Consider the following 21,542-nt stretch of genomic DNA (forward strand, 5'->3'; position numbering starts at 1 on the left):
GCTCAGATGTTAATTACCTTTAAGGAAAAGGGTTAAATAATGGAAATGAGGTACGGCAGCCACAGAGAATATGCACTAGCCCAAGACAGTGATGACTGAAATAATTGTGCTGCTACTGATCTGAAGATGAATTAGATCTTTAATTGTTTCTCAAATTGTTCATGACTCAGATGAGAAAAAAATGCCTTCTAGTCTGCTACTTCAATCTCTTAGCAAAGAGCCTGTTCAACATCAAGCAGCTACTACACTCCCAACCTCACATCATGGTCCTGAAGCCTATAAAACCTTTTGCAGAGATATGTCGAATGGAAACACAGCAAGGCAAGTACCAGCCTCCCAGCAGCACAGCAAAATGGAAGCTGAACTTCAGCGTAGTTTAATGGAAAGTGGAACAAATGAGCGAAATCTCATACAACATATCTATCTGATTTCCACAGAGATAGGCTCAAAACAGAACCATCCTTTGGAGGAAATACATCTTGATATTATAATACATCACTAAGTCAGCTTAATACTTTGAAATGCTTCTGTCCCCACCCACCTAAGGCAAGAAATAAAGGTTTAAACCATGACCATCACTTTGCCACTCCATAAAACCGCAGTGCACCAATGTTTTTAAACCTTCTGGCTCCTGTCCTTGTCCCAGAGAGGATACACAGGCTCAAGAATGGGTACAGAAGAGGGCAAAAAGGATGCCAAATCTATGGCACAGGCTCCAGGTCAGAGAGCATGGGGCTTTTCAGCCTGCAAAAGAGGGATTGATAAAAAATCTTCAGCAACATGCAGAAGGGAATGCGTGCTCACTGGCAGTGTAAGATTTGGGGGTGTGGGATGAAACGAGCAGGAGGTGGGTTCAAATCAAACACAAGGGCGGCTCCTGGCACCGTGGAGTTCACTTGATTCCTACAGGACATCAGACTAGCTGGACCTATGTTCAGCGCAGTCCACAGGGCAGAATGCACCATTAGGCAGTGGCTGAGACTTTTCCTGTAAAATCACTGTCACAAGACACAAAACCTTCAGATTCACTCTCTGCAAAGAAACTATAGAATAACATCTGCCAATACCTTCGCCTTTCCCCCCAGGGGAAATCTGTCTTTAACAGGCTACTTGAAAGCATTCAGGCCGCATGAATAAATGAAATAAGCAAACATAAAGTGGCTATTATTAGCGGTAAGATGCAGTGACCAGCTAATTGGCCATTCCCCTGTCATTTTACGATCCGAACTGAGCTTTATATAGTTTTGTTGCGTGTTCAAACCATTGTACAACTAATTGATGTAATTAACATCTTGTCCCTCTTTTTACACTGGCAATTATAAGCCACCATCAGGCCTACAATGAGAAACAAGAGATAGGACTGGGATTTTTCATATCAAATGCAAAAGAAAAGGGAAAAAAAATCTTTTGGATACCAACAAAAGCACAGGTCTTTCCATAAAGAGTAAAGGGAGGAAAAAAGATACTAGACTGTTTTTTTCTCACCCTTTACATGTTATCTTTAAAAAATGAATGTTTTAGTGATTTGTTAACAAGAGCTAGAGACTGGATATAACTTTATTATTTTAACCCATTAAGCCCTTTCTCCAAAAATGGCAGGTTTCCTGGTCGTGTCAGTAAGTTGAACAACCTGGAATTAGGGAGCTGTCTCCAGGGCTTTCCAAACATGAGGATTTTGTTTTCTCTCCTTAGCAGCTGGTTTAAAATACAATATGTTTGAGTTTGAAAATCTAGCAGGATTGGGGAGAAAAGAATAGCAAGGAGTATATTATTTTTCTTATTGTTACCTTCATTTATGGGGCTTATTTGGGTTTTCATGCTAAAGCAAGCCTGTATCTGTGGTTCCTCTTGAGCTGAAAAGAGCATTGCCCTTAATATGAAATGAAATATTCCACATCGTGCTGGAGAGGGGAGGGATTTCCACATTTGCAACAAAAATGCAGGTCAATCTGGTCTTGAGCTGTTCTTCCAAAATGAGAAATCCAGAAATGTCATGTCACTGACCGGCACCTTGGAACTTTTCTCTTTATTTCTGGGGAGAAGGAGAGAGAAAGAACATACAGAGTCACTCAGCTGGGCTGGGATTCGCAAACTTCAGTCCACCTAACCCCTTCCAACCAAGCAGCTCTTTCAGAGGAAGCTAAATGCCCCAACCGACCATTCCTGTCCTTTCCCAGTAGTGCTGGGTCACTTTCCCAGCACAACTCAACCCACTTGTAGAGCTCACGGCAATGTCTGGGCCATCTCCTGTGCCTCTGCCACCCCTACTAACAAGACCATCTTCCATCACGCTCCTCAGTGTCTCTCAGGGCTGAACCCAGCAGTGCGCCCCAGGCTCTGCAAAGAGCTGAGATGCTTTTGCACCGCAGGCTGTGGCTCTGCAAGCTTCTCACTCTGGAGCTGGAGGAACCCCATAGTGACTGCTGGTGGGTGACAACTAAAAAGCAGCTTTGCTGCTTTCCTCAGCCTTGGTTTCTTTCCAGCCCATTGCAATGATTTAATTTTTTTTTTTAAAAAAAAGCAAAAAAAGACGAAAAAGGAAAAGAAAGGAGAAAAGAAGAGAAATTAACAAAGGAAATAAAAAAAGAAAGTAAATAAAAGAAAAAAGGAAATAAAAGAAAAAAAGGAAAATAAAAAAGTGGGAATGGGGAAGCAGAAAAGGGAGGGGAAGAGTGAAAAGGTGTAAAAAGTGGGCAATGGATAAAATCGGGGGAAACGGTGAAAACAGTGAAAAAGAAAGAAATGGGGAAAAACGGGAGAAAAGGGATAGAAGAGGAAAAGAAAAAAGAAAGATGGTAAAGGAAAACAAAAAAAGGAAAGAGGGAGGAAAAGAGGAAAAGAGTGAAAAGGAAAAAGGGGAAATAGGAGAGAAAGGGGGAAGAAAAGGGGAAGAGAGGGAAAAGAGGAAAAGCAAAAGAAAGAAAAAAGGGAAAGAATAGGGGAAAAGGAAGGGAAAAATAAAAAGGAAAAGGTGAAGGACAAGGGAAAGAGGGAAAAAGGGAAAAAGGAAGGGGAAAGAAGGAAAAACAGGAGAAAGCGAGAGAAAAGAGAAAAAAGGAGGAAGGGGCAAAAGAAGGGAAAATTAATAAAGGGAAAAAGAAGAAGGGGTAAAAGGAGGAGAGGAAATGGGGGGGAAGAGAGAAGATCGGGGGGAAGGAGAAGGAGCGAGGGGACACCGGGGCAGCGCAGCCTCCCCGCGGGCCCGGCGGCACCTGGGGCGGGGGGGCGGGCGGGAGGCGGTGCCGCCCCGCCCCGCGCAGGGGGGGCGGCCGGGGGCGGGGGCGGGGGCGCGGCCGGCTCCGGCGGAGCGCGGAGCGGTGCGGGGCGGCGCGGTGCTCTCCCTTCCCTCCCTCCCTGGATGCGCTCAGGCCGGCGCCGGGAGCGGAGCTCCGCGCTGCCCGCAGCCGCCGCAGCCGCCTCGGCGGCCGTACCGCCGGGACCTTGCGGTGCGGGGTGTCCTCTGCCCCGGCGTGGGCAGGATGGAGTACGCGGTCCTGGGTGTCGTGGTGCCGCTGCTCGGCTGCCTCATCTCCGCGGTGAGTGCTCCCGGGGCGCGGCGGCGGCGGGCCCGGGGCGTGCGGGGCTGAGCCCCGCGGCGGCGGTGCCGGCTTTCCCCCGGTGCCCGCTCCTTTGGCGCGGGGTTTGTCGCTTTAGCCTCGGGCAAACTTTGGGCAACTTCGAAAGTGCTGTGGGTTTAAGGCAGGTGTGTCTGTGTTGGCTTTGCGTTCCCCCGGATAATCTAGAAAATCGCAATCGCTTAATTTTCTTGTTGTTCAAGGTATGCTTTCTCTTCAAGAGTGAGAGGATCTCTTGAGCGAGAGCTATTCACTTCGGGGTTTTACTGTTTTGTTTCAGGACTGGCTCTGGGTTTCGTTGTCCGGGTTTACAGCCTGGCTTTCGGTTTGCTTTGGTTTCTGTTCAGGAGCTTGATTGTTTGGTGCAAAGCTCCCCCCAAAACTGGGGATAACGATGAAATTTCCCAGAGGCGATTTGGCGACAGGGCAGGGGGCTCTCGGATGGGACCTTCCTCCGGTGGAAGAAGAGCCACCCATGAGAAGTTCACCAAAGTGCTGCTCTCTGACACTTAAACCTCACGTGGATGGACTCTTTGAGGAAAGAGCAGAAGCCGGGAGCAAAGGATGTGTTTTCTGGCTGCTGTGTCCCTTCTGCTTATAATTTCCATGCTTGCAGGTCCCTGATTGGGGCAGTGCTGTTTCCTCCCCCGCCGCAGATGGCTCGTAGCACAGCGTGGAATTAGCAACCGGGATTGTTTCTCCTGGCGATATGTCTGTGTGTGCACACACACGCACGTGCGTGCAAAAGCTAATTCTCTGTGCAAACAGCGCAGACACGGGGTTCTGCACATTTCACTGATGCTTTGTTCTTGCGGCTTCTTTCCTTGCAGCGTATGGTTTCTAGTGAGACCACTGATTTTTATTCAGCAGGCTGGAGCTGGGGGGGCAAGTGGGTGCTGGCTGTGGCAGTTTCCCTCTTACTTCTAATCTTTTCTTACACTTGTTTTCTCTCTTTGGAGGGTGAGGTTACCTCACCAGCAGCCTGCTGGCTTGGGTGAGGTTGCCCACAGGAACTGGGTTGTGCCATCGATACTTGGTTGCAAGTCACTTCTGATTGCTCTGCTCAGCTGGTGACAGTGGTTCGCTCGAAGCTGCTCTCATCCCAAGCAAGCAGAGTCAGACCAACCAAGCCAAGCCTTGGAGAGTGGAGGGTAACCCAAATTTGGCACTGCATCACTCATCTCTCCTTTCCTCTCCCCTTGTCCCTTAAGAAATGAGACAAATGGATTTATTTCAATTTTTTTGGCTGTCACCATGAGCCACCCAGACGTCTGCATTGCCAAAGACTTTCTTTGAGGAAGAACAGGCTGGGAAAATGGGTTAAAGTATTAAAAAAATGACCAGGAAATTAATTCCTGGAATTCTACAGAATTTGCTTTAGGGAAGATCCAAAATAGCTCCTGTCCGGGGCTGGAGCTGGGGAAATGAGAAGGGGGCAGCGCTCCCGTCAGCTGCTGGAGCTGCTCCAACTCCTGCTTCCACTGAAGCCCATGGCAAATATCCCATTTCTTTAAACATTGTTGGCATGAAATGGTCCTCTGGGGCCAGATCCTGCATAGAGTTAAGTCACGTAGTCTGCTGAAGTTCAGCATGCAAGTGGTGGCAGGATCAGGTCCTTACGCTGGTGCTCTTGGGTTGATCATCGCTATCAATAAGCACAAACTCCTAAAGCTTTGGGATAACAGCAAGGCACAGCCTAGGCGCAATCCAAGGGCCTGTGCTCGTTCCTTTTCAACCCTTTTATTGTCTTGTTGTTTCATACTTTATCTCATTTCCTTGCCCTTGGTTTAGTGGAACTGTCAGTTGCTTTCTCATTCTTTCGTTGTGTTAATGTTCCTGAGATCTGGTTCATACTAGTGGGTTAGAGGTTCACATGCTCCTTATCAGTGCTGGTCTGCAAGGTGACTAATACTAAAGTGCCTCAATGCTAGAGAAAATCCCTGTTGTTTTTGTTTCTCAGTTTAAACCTGGGATTCGGTGCTCACTTTTAAAGCAAAAGTAACTCTGCAATTTTAACAACCTGGCTCTGGGACCTACGATGGCTCAGCAGAGGTTTTTTTCTTATAATTTATTGTGATAATTTTTATTGCTATGTCCTTGGAAAACCTTAGAACGAGAATGATTGGCTGATCGAGAAGTTCAGTGCTATAAAGCTGTTGCAGCCATGTGGATTCTAATTGCTGTTATAAACTTTCACCTCGGCCTCCTGTGATCTACAAACGTGGAAAAAAGGAAATTGGGCAAATCTCATTTGCTGTAGTCCATCAGATCATGCTCACCAGAGACCTGCCTCCTGCTATGGTCAGCTTTTAACATTTTGAAGAAAAGCGCTGAAGTTGTTGTTGGTGGGGGCATGGTGTAAATCCAGGGTAATCCCTATTAGGGCCTAGTGGGTCGGTTTACTTTTTTAGGGGTGTAACTAAGATAATCTGGCCTGGAGAGCTACCAGTTGGACTACTTTTTTTTTCAGTGTGTGTCTAGTAAATGAGATGTGGATAATTTGAGCAGTTGGTGGATTCCACATGCCTTCAGACTGCAAGCTTGTTGAATTAGCCAAATCTGTCCAGCTGGTGTAATTTGTGCTTTTCTTCAGAGTTTTATTCTGCTCCAGCCATGAAGTAGACGCATGATGGAAAGGAATAAAAACCTCAGATCTGATCCTTCAGCAGTCCAAGTGTAAATGCTGGAAACAGGATCATTGTAAAAAATCAGTTAAATTTAAGCTCATGGGACAACCACTTCAGCCATATCTGCATCTCTTTCATCCTGTCATTGACTGAGAAGTTAGATAAATACATTTAAACCAAAATAATCAATGTTTTTGGCAAGCAGGCAAGGTACTCACTGGAATCCTCTAGCCTAATTCCTGCATCCAACACAAAGATCCTTTAGCAATGCCAACTTGTGTTTAACAAAGGCCTTGCCATAAAACCTCAATGTGTTACTGGGTGTATGATTTATTAAATTCATGCATGCATAAATGCATGACTGACTTTATTGAAAGCCATCTAGGAGAACTAGTTGCCCAACCCTGTATCTGGGTAGCTCGGAAAGTCTCTAATAATGTTGAAAGGTTTCAGAGTACGTATTTTCAGCAGTACATATGTTTTAGAAGCTCCTACTTAAGGCATAACAAGGCAAAAGAGCAGAATAGGCAGAAACACAGTATCTGAGGGGGAAAAAAATCCTATGTGGAATATTTAAGGCTATTTCCAACCGTGTGTCGCTCAAGCCTACCAGCATGTCGGCAGGGGGATTCGCACCGTAATTATCACCCCCCTCCCAGCCGAGAGCTCTGTCTCCAGCAGGAAGACTCCAGAGAACCAGACAGGAGGGGAACTGTGATGTATCGTAAAAGGAGATGAGTCCACCAGGGTGTTTTTTAAAAAGAGGGATAGTTGCCAAATATTCAGCATCAGGAGGCAGATGGGACCATGGACAGAGAAAGCTGCCTGGCTTGTGAATTTGGGTGTGTACGTGTCTGTTGTTTCGTTTTCCCCCTTTTTATAGTGCTTTAAAAATACTCTGTTTCAAACTCCTTCCTGTTATAGTATCAGCAGCGGCGTGACAGCCAGAGGGCTGCACCAGATAAAAATGCAAAGTAGCGTGTGCTGCGTTTTGTGCTAAGTCTGTCCAGTGCTGACTTGTGAGGCTGCCGTGACGTTTTGTTCTTGTTTTCACTGTTCCGTAGTGGCGTGACTTTGCTGAGTAGTATTTATCTCTTCTCACTTGAATATCCAGGGAGGAGTCATGGTATTTGGTGGATGCAAAGCAGGGAGGTGCTCTGCGCATTTTGCAAATGGGCAACTGGGGCAGGAGTGAGTGATGGGACCCGTGTCACGAAAGAGGTGTTTCAGCTCTCCCAAGGCACCGACTGTGAGGCTGCCTTGGAAATGGCAAACATACAGAGTTTCTATTCTTTTTCAGGGGGAAAAAAAAAGATAGCTTTTTCCCTTTACCAGATGGTCTCCAGCAGAAACAACTGGAAAGACTGCTATCTTGTCGAAATCAATATTCTACTTGTCACATCGCGTGCTGACTTAGTTTGGTAGAACTGGGAAGTTACCTGGTATTTGGGCTAGCTTGTAGCTCCAAGTCTTTGTTGGAGATGGAGAAGAAAGGGAAGATGGACAGGAAGGATATCTCCCTGTTCAGCATCAAGTGTCCCATTTATTGGCAGTCTGAGGAAGGGCACCAGACATGGCGTAGATCAATGAGACCCAAGACGAGATGATTTTTTTTTTTAAGTCAGACCTGAGCACACTTGAAGGAGATTTGTCACACTCTGCAAGGCATCTGTCGCTCAAATTCAGGAAAGGAGTCAAATTATCTGTGCAGAATAAAAACTGTTACTCAAGTTTTGATGAGGAGCAGGACTTAGCTTGGTTTTGTGAACACAGTAGGTCACGTCCTGCCCTCAGACCAAGTCAGTACAAGTGTGGCAGTGTTGTTTCACTGCTTCGAATGGGATCGCTGCTGCATCACGCTGGCTCAGTGGGAATGGATATGTAGTTTTCCAATGCCTGGGAAAGGTTGTGTGATTAAATATAGCCCCATTCTCTAGTCTCATCAGCTTTCTCTCTTCTGTATTGGAAAGAAGAGGAAAGTCCTTTGTAAGAACGAAAAGCTAGGAAATGCTGCCAAGAAAAGTCCTCAGTCATGGGCCAAAAACATAGACAAAATGGATCAGAGATGCCTGGAGACCCCAGAGCAGGAGGGGCTGGAGTTCTGGCCCAGCAGGTGGGACGGAGAGCATGGATGGACAGACAGGCAGGTCAGAAGCTCCTGCTCCCTCCATGAGACTTGCCAAGCCTGTCTGTGCTGTGGTACTGATTTGTCCTCCTGCCCCATGCAGCTGGGCAGGGTTGTACTCAGTGAGTGCTGAGCGCTTGCTGTTTCACTGCTCCCTCCCTTCCACGCTCCCAGATGTTTTCCAGAAGTCACGAGCTCTTACAGCTTCATTTGGGTGGGAACTGAGCCAAGAGGGAAGATGTCTTTACCTCTGAAAATGAGATTCCAGAGGATTGCAGTGGAAGAAAACTCAGACCCTTCGTTTCGAGGTATGAGAGGGGCAGGGAAGTGATGCCAGCCATCAGACTGCCTCCATCCAGAGCTAACTCAGCAGGGAGGTCCTGTGCATGGCTGGGGAAGGCTGTTCACCAGCTGAGCAGTCTTCTTGTCACCATTCCCTTTTGGAGCAACCTGCAGCTTGCTTGGCTTTATGCCTGGCCACCAGGGATTTCTCTGGGATGATTCATTTCTCCAGGCACGAGCTTCACCTTTCACATTACAAGACCCATAATGCAGGGAGAGTTCATTCATTAGTACTCAGAAAGTGCCTTGGGGAAGGTCTGAGAAGAAGATGGGCTCCCTGAAGCCACTGGTTGCTGGATGCTCCTTGCATCGCTATACAGCCCTTTTATTTGCTGAATGTGGTGATACCAGACTTCTTCAGCACTGGGTTTTTAGAAAAACTTAAAGGCTTCTGGAGATGTAAATAAAAGTGCAAAGTTTCTTTCTGATAAAGATGTTGTTAATAAAATACCATGATTTTCTTTCCTGAAACTTCAGCTTCATTAGAAGCATCTACTGGCTATTAGCTTTGCTACAAATCACTTTTAAACTGCTTAGCCTCATGCATAAACCCTAATGAGGGAAGAGCTATAATAGCAAAAGCACTTTTGTTTAATAATTGCCAATCTGCACAAATATAAATAGCCTATGTGAACACGGCTTGACCTGCTGGAAGCAAGCAGGTAAGGTTAAGAGGCGGTAGTGGGTGCAATATTTCTTTTCTGTTACGGTCCTTGCCTCCGATATTCTTTCCCCCACTCATCCGTCAGTCGTGCGGATGCAAGGCAGATGCGGTGCCCTGAAGTCAGGGCAGCCCTGGTATGAAGTTAGCCTAGGTGACATCAGAACTCAGTCCAGTAATTTTTACATGGTTGGTTTATAAAGTGAATTTAGGGACATTTTTGTGCGCAGGGATGTGTGTTGTGGGTTGCTTAAGGCTGGAAAACACACATTAGTGCTGCTTTACTGGCAGTTTATTGTGACAGATTTTATCTACAGCACTAACTTTTTTATATATATATATATATATATATATATATATATATATTTATATGTAGTGTGTATATATATATATATGTAGTATTTCCAGGACTTAAAGACCTATTTTAGCTTCCGAGCTGTACATGAATTTTAGAGACTCTGGTGTACTTTACATTAACAAAGTCACTTTTCCAGTCAACTGAAACAGTGGATGTTAACAGCCTTAAACTCCTCCATTAGTCTCATTAGGTAGATTTCTCGCCCCCAGGGCAGTCACTAACCATCCATTTCACTGTTGGCACTGCTGGGAGAGTAGACTTACACTTCTGTCGTTTGCATTGAAATCCAAGTGTTAGAACTGAATTGGGATTAATTTCTAATTCAGAACCAAATCAGGATTATTTTCTGATGCATTTCACTAGTGGGCTGGACAACAAACTTGGTGATGCTGTTTTGATACACTCTTTTGGGTGTCATGACTTGACTTTATTGATTTGCATTGATTTAAAGTTCAGAAGAGACCAAAGGAACTGAATACAGAGGCCCCAACTCTCTGTTTGCTCAGCCACCATCCCATGACACCCTCCTTGCTCTTGCCGCAGGCTCAGGGATGTTCCTACTCCTGACGGTCAGTTGGGAAGCTGAGTATGACCTCCACATTTTTTAATCTTCATCCCCGTGAAATTGCATCTCATCAAGAGGGAAGGGAAAAAAAAAAAATCTATTTAAATACAATTCCTGTCTGGAGAGGAAAATATCAATACTTTGTGTCTCCTTTGTAAAGCTGAAATCTGTTGGGTGTCTTTTAAAAAGATGTTTTTTTCAGGGCTCCAACCTTGATTCTGTGTTTAACAGATGTTTCAATTAATACCTGGTGATCTGTAACATCATAACCAACATCTGAGCAGCGAGTGTCCCCAGGGCCCTTATAAATGTCATTGTCTATCACAGCTAATCAGTCTGTGAGCTTCCTTGCAGGTGACCTCGGGGTGGGATTCGCCTTGCAGATTAGGACACCTCCGTTTTGGTGATTCTGTGTAGGTGTCTACGTGTGACCCAGATGGTCTGAGCTCCCGTTGTGGTCAGCAGTGTTGTCAGGTTCATGTCAGCTGCCTGTTCTCAGGCCATTTGAGATGCATGAATAGATCCCGTGGTCCCACATAGTCCCTTTCTGGAGAGCGAAGCCCCCATAGATGCTGTGTTATCTGCCAGCCCCACGTGGATGCTATGAACACAGAAAATGAAGTTGTCTCAAACGGCACCGCAAGCCTCTGTTACGCACCTTTTTGGACCCTCGTTGACTATAGTGGCAGTTCAGTGACCCTCAAGTAGATACCTACATTTAGAGATCTTAAGCTGCAAGCTGAATCCCTCCCCAGGTTTCTCTTGTGTTGCATAAGAATGAAAAAAGAAGAAAACCTGCTCATGCTGAGCTTTTCCCTGCAGCCTGCTTTATTCATTACTGAAAAGCAGCTTTTATTTCATACTTCCTAAGTGGCCAGACTGCTGCAGTTCGAACTTTAAGGAAAGTGTCCCTTTGCAAGGCAAAAAGGAAACAAAATTAAATATATGGAATGTGATGCCCACCCCCCAAAAAAAAAAATCTATAACAACTCTGTACAGTTGCAACAAAATGAAAAGCTGCTTCAACACTGACACTTGGCTTTTTTATGCACTCTGCTTGGAAACAGCCAGAATCCAAATCCTGCTGGAGATTACACCTCTTCCACCTTTATTTTACTGTAGCCAAATTCAACTCTTATTTTAAGTGAATGTAGTGATTATTCTGTATAGCCTCTTTCCCATTACAGACCCCTAGACATTTATCAGGGGAGGGGTGAACCCCTTGAGAAAGTTCATCCTGTTTATGGCTATGTGGGACATATATATTGCATGCTTTTTTAAGTCACCTTTCACAGCCCTCAGGAGTTTGCCCAGCAGGGATTAAACCCCACTGCCCTGTCGGATGTGCTTTCTTGCAGAGGGAGGGAGTGAATGAGATCCTCCCCAGGACGATTCAGCCCTCGCTCGAAGGAAAACCGCTCAGCCGTGGAGCTGCAGCAGTGCTAGCTGGTGTGGTTGCATGTGTCCTGCTGCTAAAACCACTTCATCCTCCTTGCCATCAGTGATTGGGCTCACTCCTGAGCTGTGCCCAGCATTTCTTGGCTGCTTTTCCCCTATAATTCGGGGCTGGTAATTTGGGACAATTCAGCAAGGAATGCAAAGGGATGTGGCTGCTTTCTTCCCCTTGCCGAGTCCTGCTGGGAGCTACACGGAGGGGGGATGGAGCCCCTCGGCCAGCCTTGTGCTGGCCGGGCACCCCTTTGGGTTTCACTCCCTGGGGAGGTCACAGGGGTTTCCTATTGCCTCAGGATCATTTCAAAGCAGGGTGCAAGCGCAAAAGAGCCTGCATTGAAACAAGCCACTTGTTTCCTGCACTGTCTGCATCCATCTATTTGGTTATTTTTCATTTTCATCCTGGCTGTTAAGCATAATTAGGCTTTTCCAGCTTTTTTCACAATAGAACCGGATTTTCTTTTTGCTTGACATACTCAAAGGCAGAGCAAAATGTTGCTGCTGAGATGGTTCCCAGCCTCACAGGGAACCAAAAGGAGGCCAAACGCTATGTGAAGAATTACTGATGTGCCCAAGTGTCAATTGCTAGGCTGCTTGCATTATTTTGGGGAATGACATTAAACACGGGTGTAGAGCGATGTGGATCTCAGCTATGCCATGCACTTAATTCCAGTCCTGCAATGATTCCTCTCAAAGAATTTTCTCACCCCTTCTGTTTTGCTCTACTCACCGACTCGTGGTACAGTTCCTTTTTTGCACAGTTTCTCTGTGCAATGTTTTTTTTTCACCTTCTGGAGCTGATACTTTGCAGTTGGGGCAGGAGCAGTGCTTCTGAGCACAGGAATTCTTCCTCTTTCATCCTCTCCACAAAATTTCTTTTGCAGCACCGTTTTCGGCAAAATGAACCTTTGTTCCTCCTTGCCCGGCTCTCTCCTCCCTCCCCTGGGAAGTCATACACGTTTCAGCAAACAGTATGTCAAAGTTTCTTCAGGCTGTTTGTGTACAATGCAGATGAGGCAAGGTTTGTCAAAAGAAATAACAGCTTATATTTGAATAACTGAAAAATATATATATTTTTATATTTTTATATATATATATATAATTTTACATAAATATATGTGTGTATATATATATATATATATATATATATATATATGTAAAATAAAAATAAATACTTTCAGGCATGGCAATACTTCCTGAGGTCTGAAAGAGAAACAAAGCTAAGTAGCAGTTGCTCTGGGATTAGCTTGAAGATGTTTGTCAGTGGGACACTGCAAGAAAAGTGTGCTGGTTGGAGAGAATGGCTTATTGCAAAACCATCGTTACCATGCTTCTGTGTTATAGACCTGCAATCTATCTCAGAAAGCCAAGCCCACAAATTAACAGTCATGGTTCTGCTGGTCATTAAAAACCTGAGACTGAGTGGAGACATTGATTTTTATGACATGCCACAGTTTTCTTCACGTCTTGCCACCTACTAGTTTCTTGCTGTCGCAGAGGTGATAACTCTTGCCTACCCCTGCAGTCCTACAAGGACTGATGGTCCTACCAGCTCCTCCCTTGCTAAGTGATTTGTCTGCTCTGCAGGTGCTAATTACTCTTCTTTTCTGTAATTAATTAACTTGACTAAACTCAGGAAAATTATTTCAGACCTATGCATATCCTGAAGTTTCCTGAGTGTGTTTCGGAGTTAAAGAGCTTCAAAAGCTCTTTTTTTTTTTCTTTAGCTGTACTAGTCGATCTAATAAAAATAATATTATGTCCCATATATCAGTAGTCGATCATGGCTGTAATAGCACTTAATAAAACTGGTGTGAGATGTTGCTTTTAGAGATCCATTCGTCTTGATACCTAGTTCCTTTGGAGACAGTAGGTTGGATGTCTGTCAGTGGGTGAAGTGCGTGATCTACACTATAATTAAATTTACACGCCGTGAGGAAGAGACTCATAATGTTGGCATGTGTATTTGTGCCTTCCACCTTGAATGTTGCTTTCATTTGGATCTTACAAGCTTGGGCATATAAGGCAGGAACAACCTTTCTGTCTCCTTGAGGTCTCTGCCAACATAGGGCTCCTATTGTATTTGTACGGTTATTTACCTTCAACTTCTTAAAGTTCACTTTTTTGCTGTGCCCCTTTGACTGGGAAGCTGTTCCCAGAGCCAAACAGCTCTGGTGGTTAAACTGTGTTAGCTAAGCCCTGACAGTTTTGTAGATGGAAAGGAAATTAAAAATTGGAGCTTGCTGCCTTGGCTCTACTTGACCTGAGCCTCAGAGATGTCTTAGGGGACCAATAAGCATCTGGAAATATTTTTAAACCTAGCTATAAAGCTGAAGCTTTGGTTGTCTGTTCAAATTTTTTTGCTATGTATTGTTATTGCAGGGAGATAAAACAAAGCCAGGATTTATTGAAGGGATATCTTCCAGAAACTGTGGAAGAATAGCTAAGTAAAGGGCTCAGTAAAGGTGGCGATTTTCTAAAGGAAAGACACCTAATGTGCTCGACAGCGCTATATTTACTCTTTGGAAAAAAAAAGATGCAAAAGGGAAAAGAGTCCAAGTGGCTGTTGCAAGCTGCGATGGAGGCCTCAGGGACCGGCCAGGACCTGTGATCCCAGCATGGTATTTGCCTGGGGATACGGTGAGGGCTGGGGTGAGGGTGAGGAGGAGGTTACAGTACCATATGGAAGGGCAGGTGGGAGCAACAGGCAAGAGAAACATGAGGGCAGCAGTTGTGAACTCCAGCTGCAAAGAGGTTAGGAACCGCAGTCTTTAGGTAATCGGTTGTGGAACAATCCCACATTTGAGCTGAATCTCTTGTGCAGGTTGATCACTGGGTCTGCTGATCCCACCTGGATCACTGCTGTCTAGAAGCGTCCCAGAACTCTAACACTCCTAGGGACAGCTTGTCCTGGGAATGCTGAGCAGCCTAGGTGCAAGTATCTCTCCTGTACTGCCTTTTTTCAGCACATTTTTTCTCTGCATATTGCTCTAATAGTGTATTTCTCCTCCTGTTCCTCTCTGCTGCAGATCTGACAGGATTTGTTATTGCACAACTGAAATCATCATCATCATCAAACAGCAACTGTGTCTTTTCATTCAGGCTTGCTTTCTTCCCCACTACGGGACTTCTGAAAAGTCAAGTCTCTGTTTCTAGAAGGGGTATTAAAATACTTGGCAGGTTGATGCCCCTCTACTTCGTAATTATTTGTTCTCTGCCAGTTCACCACTCAAGCTTCCTGGGCTGTCAGCTCTGGAAACAAGTATTAAATATATATTACAGCCCTGGGAGGAGAGCCCAACAAGTCAAAGTACAATGCACCTAAAAATAGAAGCTTATTTCCCTTGCAGAGTAGCCTGGGGAGAAGTACGTGTAACGAACAGTGCCCACTGGGGTAACCATGAGTAGAAGGAGATGAGCCAGTAAATTCAGCTGCAGCTGGAGAGGGGCAATGGTTCAGGCGCAGGATGAAGCTGAGGAGCTCTTAGTTCAGTTCCAGGCTCTGTAAATGAACTTTCTGCTGGGTGTGATTTTGCAGCTGAATGCCTAAAACCCAATCTGGAAATGAGAAAAATATACTTCCTTTACTTGCTCTTTGTTTATTTATTTTCACTTTTGTCTGCCTACATCATAAAGACTTCGTAGTTAGTGTTTGGCTAGATTAGCCTTGCAAATCGATGTCATGGGGATGATGCAGGTACCCCCTACGTGTGCACTTGTGATAACATCAGGGACTGGAAGCATCTTCTAAAGTGAAGGGCTAGTGTTGGTGCTGGAGTGTTTGTATGCTCGATGGGATTGAATTTGGCTGGGTGTGGGAAGGTTTGTAGCAGTGAGGGGAGTGAAATGTGAGAACAGCCTGCCAAGAGCAGCACTGAGAGCCAGAAAACCAACTTCTTTTGTGATGGAGGTTGGCCCATTTCTGAAAGGGATGTGTTGTCTGTCACAGGGACTGCCTCAGAAGGAGCCTTCCTATGTGATGTGTACATTATTCAGCTGCTATGCAGGGAGAGCAATTGGTGTGATACTGTTCACAATGCAGTGCTCGCCCTCCTGCTTAAGGAAAAACTTAGCAAGGCAAAAACACCTTTAGCAGGAGCAAGGCATTACCACAGTATGGATCTACCTGTCAATGCAGGAATGGGAGGCTGGCCAGGCTTGGAGACACATCCATGTTTGGCTTTGAGACTGGTGAGAGTAGGAGATGGAAACAGATCATCTTGGAACGCTACTGGTTTGTTGATGGGCAGGAGGTCTTTAGGGTTTCATATAGTCCCCCCAGTATTGCCGCTTTGCCAGTTCTCCAGTGGGAAGGTCCCACTGATGATGCCTCTCTTGGCAGTCTTCTCCTTGGTCTCTGTTTTTTGAAGGTATGTGTTTGTGAGTGCATTTGGGCACACTGCAGGACATGTTCCTGTTGCAGGAAACTCGAAGCCAACTGGAGGGCTTTGCTCTGCATGCAATGGGTCACTGCTCTCTCCCACTATTACCCCTTGTTTTGAGGGATCCATGCACCGTGGACTCGAGCCTTCCAGTGTGATCATTCAGGCTGTCATGGAGATCATGGCCATGAAGGGAAAGAAGTGTTTTGTTAGGGAGTAGAGACAGGGAAAGGTTTTTATCAGAATGACCCTGGCCATATGCTCAGTGTTCAGCCTGGGTTGACAGTCCCAGCATGGTGTTTCACAGAGCAGCTGCGGTCTGGTTCTTGTAAATCTTTTGCTTCAGAGGGGAGAGAGAGGAGGATTAATATCTTTGATTGCTCTCATAGAAGCAATAGGGAGTTCCTAGATCCTTCATACTATACTAAAATAACAACAGCAAGTTTAAAAAAGGTGCTTCTCTCCAGCAGAAGATGCGGTCAGCCATCTCCAACTGCACATGCACAGGGACATGAGCTGCTTACAAGGGGTGAGAAATTGGGTGAGAAGGAGAAAAATTTAAAATCGATACTGTACATCGACAGTGAGGTCTACAGTGGGGGAGCAGGTAGTGGCTGCAGCTGACCTCTGAGTGTGGAGGGTGTGGTTACTGTGAAATAAGATTTAATTAACCTTAAGGCCAAGATACAAAGAACCTTGACTGATTTCTTTAAATTAGACCTTGATGACCATTTATCTTCCAAATGTATTTTTCTTAACAAAAACCCTAGCCTTTTACTTGAGGAATATTTTTAGGAAGGTGGAGTTTTTTGCTTGTAAAGTTGCAGGGGGTGAGGGAGATATTTATCCTTGGAGATTTTAATTTGTGATTGATGGGGGAGAAAAAATAGAGTAGCTTTTCCCTTTTTTCTTCTTATCAAGAAACTGGAAAAGTTTGCAAGTTCTGAGGTTTTTTTCTTGACAGAAGAGTGAATAAATAAAAATGGATTGTTTTTAAACTTTCTTTTTCAGGCCAGAAAATGGGCAGAACGTGCCACACCTTTAAATGACGGCACAGCTGTTTCTGGGAAGGAGGGAATTTTTGCTTTCCTCATCAGCATATTGGACGACTGACACACTCAGAGAAGGGATAATGACCTCTGGTTTAGATCATAGATCAGATAGTGGAAGAGTTTCAGTTTTGAAAGCTGTTAGGTCACAACTATTAGTTTAAAGCATATTCAGTCTTAGAGTCTGGAGATCTCTAACTCACTTCAACAGCAGCAGATTTAATTGGGGAAGAAAATTTCCAAGCCCGGAAATAGAATATTGCACTGAGTCTAGAGTTTAAGGGTATTTAAGACCAATAAGATCAGGGTTTTGGTGTCTCCTGTGGAGTAGGTCAGTGGGTTACCCCCAAGTTATGTTTCCCTGCAAAAAGGTGGCATTTAAATGGTGTGACTGAAAGCAGCACAGCTGGTCATCAGGAGGGAGAGGGCAGAAGGAGCTGCCATGGTAAAACTGTATTTTCTTCATTATGTCAGAGACACTTAGAGACCAACATGTCTGTTCTTGGGTTTGTCCAGGATATAGTTATTTCAGCCTCTGTAATCCAGCACCTTGTGGCTGCAATGGTCTTACTGAAGCTAAAAATAGAGTAACTTTCCCAATTGAAGTAGTATCTGATCTCCTTTCTGTCTGTAAGGAAAATGCAGCTGGGTTCCTGTGACAGCGCAATTCTGATGGAAAGTCCCATAGGATCGTTGCAAACAGCATGGGTTCAAGACCTCAGTTCTAGCATCTGCCTCAACATCCCTTTCCCTAGCAGGAGCTGGCACTGAAAACAGAAAGATAAAAGCGTGCAGGCACTCGGTCGCTTATTCATTTGGCCCTAGGAATTTAACTTATATTTGTGCCTGGGAAAATCCTACCCTTCAGTTACCATCCTCAGCCAGAATAAATCAGCTTAGCTTCGCTGACGTTAACATTGCTGTGCTGTGCCGTCTGAGGATCTGACTGTGCGTTTAATGCTCATGAAAATTGTTATGGGAGCAACCCTGGAAGGCTGAAACCCAAATGTAGCACAGGCAACAGCAGTCCTCCCCGTGGCCCAGAGGCTGTGGCACATGGGATGCTCCTCAGGGAACACCTCAAGGTGGGTCGGTGGCATAGCTTGCGTGACCCAACCTTGCCTATATCATGACCCATGAATTTTGTTGTCACCATATGGAGAGGCCTCCAGCAGAATAACCTGACTCTGGTAACAAGCCTGGATGAAAGTGCTTGTGGAAAAAAGAGGTCCTTAATTATTGGAATGGGGTGCTGCGGTGTATTTGCTAGGAATGTGTCAGGTGTCTGGTTTCAGCCTTTGGCCTGACAGCACTTTTGAGACAGTGGGAAGCCTTTCAGTTGTCTCTGAAAATAAATAATAGTACAGCCAAGGAACTGAAATTAAATGTATAGATATTCTGTGCTTCCATAAGGAATTTCCAGGAGTCAGCAAATTAAAACATGAGTGAACTCCTTCAGGTTCAGCTGGAGAGAGGGAGCTTTTGTATGCAACTTTTTGTATAGACTCTATGTGTCTTATGTGACTTTTTCTGATCCATAAGCAGGGTGAGGAGAGCTCATGTGGGGTGGTCTGCAAAGGGTTACACATCGTTTAGCAGAGCGAGTTTGCGGCACAGCCTGGCTGGAGAATGGGGAACAGGATGCCAGAGGTTTCCACGTTTCTTTTGTAATCAGTTAAGTGTTCTCACTCTGATAAGCAACATATGATTTTAATTAAAAAGCCATTCCAGCTGGATTTAATTTTTATGCCATTGAAGAGACAAATTACTGTGGATATAAAGAGAAAAAAAAAATATATGATCGTTTTCTCGTTCCAAAGAGCTTTAATCCACAGTGGCTTGGATCCCAGGTCAAGGCTAATTTCCCTGCTCCTTGGAAGAAGTGTTGGGGTTTTTTTTCTCATGTCTCCCTGGCAGAAGGACCAGTAAGATATCCTTGTTTTGACTCCATGTATTTTTAAGTTAAGGAGTTAATTCTGCCATCCCAGGGAGATGCTGCACTTGGGGAGCCAACCTTGACCTTTGTCACCTTGGAAACAAGGGCTTTTCAGAGAAGAGCTGTACATTTTGATGTACTCTGATGTTGAGGAAAGCACTTCCCTCTATTTTCTGTCCCTTTCGTATGCTGCATTTAATTTTGTGGGGCAAATACTGGAGCTGGTGCTGGGCTAAATTTAGGGAACATTTAGCCATGTTTAGTAGAAAATGGGTGTGCACCTAGGAAAAAATAAGGATGTTCTTCTGTTCACTTACATTGTTCGGTCTTATCTGGTCACGGTATTTAGCTGTGACATTGAGATGCTGCTGTCAAATAACTCTAGTAACAGCTGTCTGATAGCAACTTGTATCACCAAGGATATGAATGACACATATCTTTCCCAAAGGCTGATGTGCAAAAAGAGAAGCTGGACCAGAAATGCAGCAAGGTGATAGTTATAAACACCATCCAGAACTCTCGAAGGTCTTGCAGATTTATTTTTTTAAGTTTTTTTTATTTTATTTGTTCACCCACAAGAGTTATTTCCAGTCCATATAATCCCAATTATAGTCTGGAGTGTCACTGTAAATAAATGGGGCAGGATTGTTGAGTTTTGTTTTCCTAAAGCACTTTGTAAGGCTCAGTTTTGGATGTGTAGCTGGAGAGGTGTGCTGGGAGAGTGCAGCAGTGGATGGCTCCTTGCCCAGGTTGGGAAAGCTGTGGAGGAAGAGCACTCCCTCCTCACCTGTGGTCTTGTGAGCATGTAAAGCACATCAGTTACAAGTGACAGTAAATGCAGCTATGATTACTGAAATAATAGGCTTTATATTAAAATATATGCCTCATAATAAAGTATTAAGATTCCATTTTAGGCTTTGGTGCTTCTTGTCCTTCCTCACCCTGTGCCACTGCTGTGTCCTCTGTGTAATTCCCATGATCCCGAGCGTGGGAATTTAGGAATGAAATGAAGAGATATCATCTTCATTTAGAGAAGCCACTTTCTCTCAGAAATACTCATAGCTTGATAAACCTATGAGGGATGCACAAGGCACAGCTGTATCCAGTGCCAGTTTTGCTGTGATTTAAAAGCATTGCAGCTTTGTGCTGTGTCAAAGTGCCATAAATTCTCATCTACAACTAGCAGTCCTTGGTAATGCGTGCTGGGCTGGGAATGGGATGTCCTGGGCAGGAATGGGATGTCCCTTGAGGCAGAAAACTCAGTAAAGGGAAGTTAATGGCAAGATCCAGATGATGGTGAACACAATTTTACATTGTGGTGGGCAGGCACAGGCAGCTAAACAGAATATCCTCATTTTTCACTTGTCTAGCTGGTAGGCTATGGAGCTGGGAAGAGCTTCTTAAGGACTTCTGTCATCAAACATGATGCCTGTTGGCAATAGCCTGCACTACCTTGTCTGGAAGACCTTCCCTAGCTGGAGCAACCTCTGCCATGGCAGTATCAGCCCGTGCCACTGAGGTGCATTTTCAGCTCTGACCACAGATGAGCCTCAGGTAAAAGGTTAAACTCTTCACAGGAAGAGTAAAGCAATTGGCTTGTGAAATCCCAGCACTGCAGATGTGTTCTGCGTCAATGTTCCCAGATGAACACCCAGATGAGTCTGATAAGCCATGTATAGTGCAGCCCTCCTTTATACGGATGGGGCACCTAAGATAGCGCATGGGTTGAAACACTGTCCCACGGCACATCTGCAGTCACAGGAATTGCACAATCCATTTGTTTTCATTAGGTAAAGTACAGTATGTCCAAATAATTCGTAATTGGCAGATGCAGCCAGAGTTCACTCTGTCCCTGGCTCAGTACTGCAAGCCTGGGCTTGTAGGGTCCAGCAAACCCAGAACTGATGACATGGATGTTCTTGCTTTGAAGACCAGAAGATAGCAAAGAAAAGTAAGAATGGTGTTTCTTCCCTGGAACACTGGGACAGCTCCTTCATTCAAGATGGATTTCTTTCTCCCGTACACTGGAACAGAGGAAGACGTTCTGCAAAGACTCCCAGCATTCTTCATCCGTTAGTAAGAACTGGATGCAGACCCTCCTTTTGTCCTGTAAAAATGTCCCCAAGGTGGGATTAAGGCGCCTAATTCCAGTCATTTCATTATGGTCGCTAGAGCTTTGAGGTTTGATTTAGCTGCCCACGGGTAGAGCCTTGCGCCATTTCAGATAGCTTAGGGCTCCCAGGTGCCTGTGCAGAGGGCACAGGTCTCCCATACGCCCTTTCTAGTACCGTCCTGCCCACATGCTTTGCCAGCTCTGCTTGAGTATTTCACGTGGGACTGGGCAGTAAAACTTCAGACAAATGAATTCTGCCTTGAGTTGTAATATGTCTGTGTCTATTTGTCTGTGTACAGAGACCAGCTCGACATCACCAGTCTGCACTGGTGAAATACCAATAGCTGCTAGTCACTT

The 21,542-nt window shown here is 45.0% G+C and overlaps 1 protein-coding gene across 1 annotated transcript in view; it reads left to right on the forward strand.

Annotated features, from left to right (window-relative positions):
• Positions 1-3,323: 3,323 nt before the first annotated feature.
• The window catches only part of LOC104021742 (vasoactive intestinal polypeptide receptor), a 119,262-nt gene continuing 101,043 nt past the window's right edge, over positions 3,324-21,542 (forward strand). Inside the window, exon 1 of the mRNA XM_087731460.1 lies at positions 3,324-3,536. Coding sequence (XP_087587586.1) covers positions 3,480-3,536 — 57 coding nt within the window. The 5' untranslated portion in view covers positions 3,324-3,479. The remainder of the gene's footprint in view (positions 3,537-21,542) is intronic.

The sequence above is a fragment of the Nipponia nippon genome, unplaced genomic scaffold, assembly GCF_047370975.1.
Source record: "Nipponia nippon isolate SJK-2023a ecotype South Korea unplaced genomic scaffold, ASM4737097v1 scaffold_1, whole genome shotgun sequence".
Classification (NCBI taxonomy): domain Eukaryota; kingdom Metazoa; phylum Chordata; class Aves; order Pelecaniformes; family Threskiornithidae; genus Nipponia; species Nipponia nippon.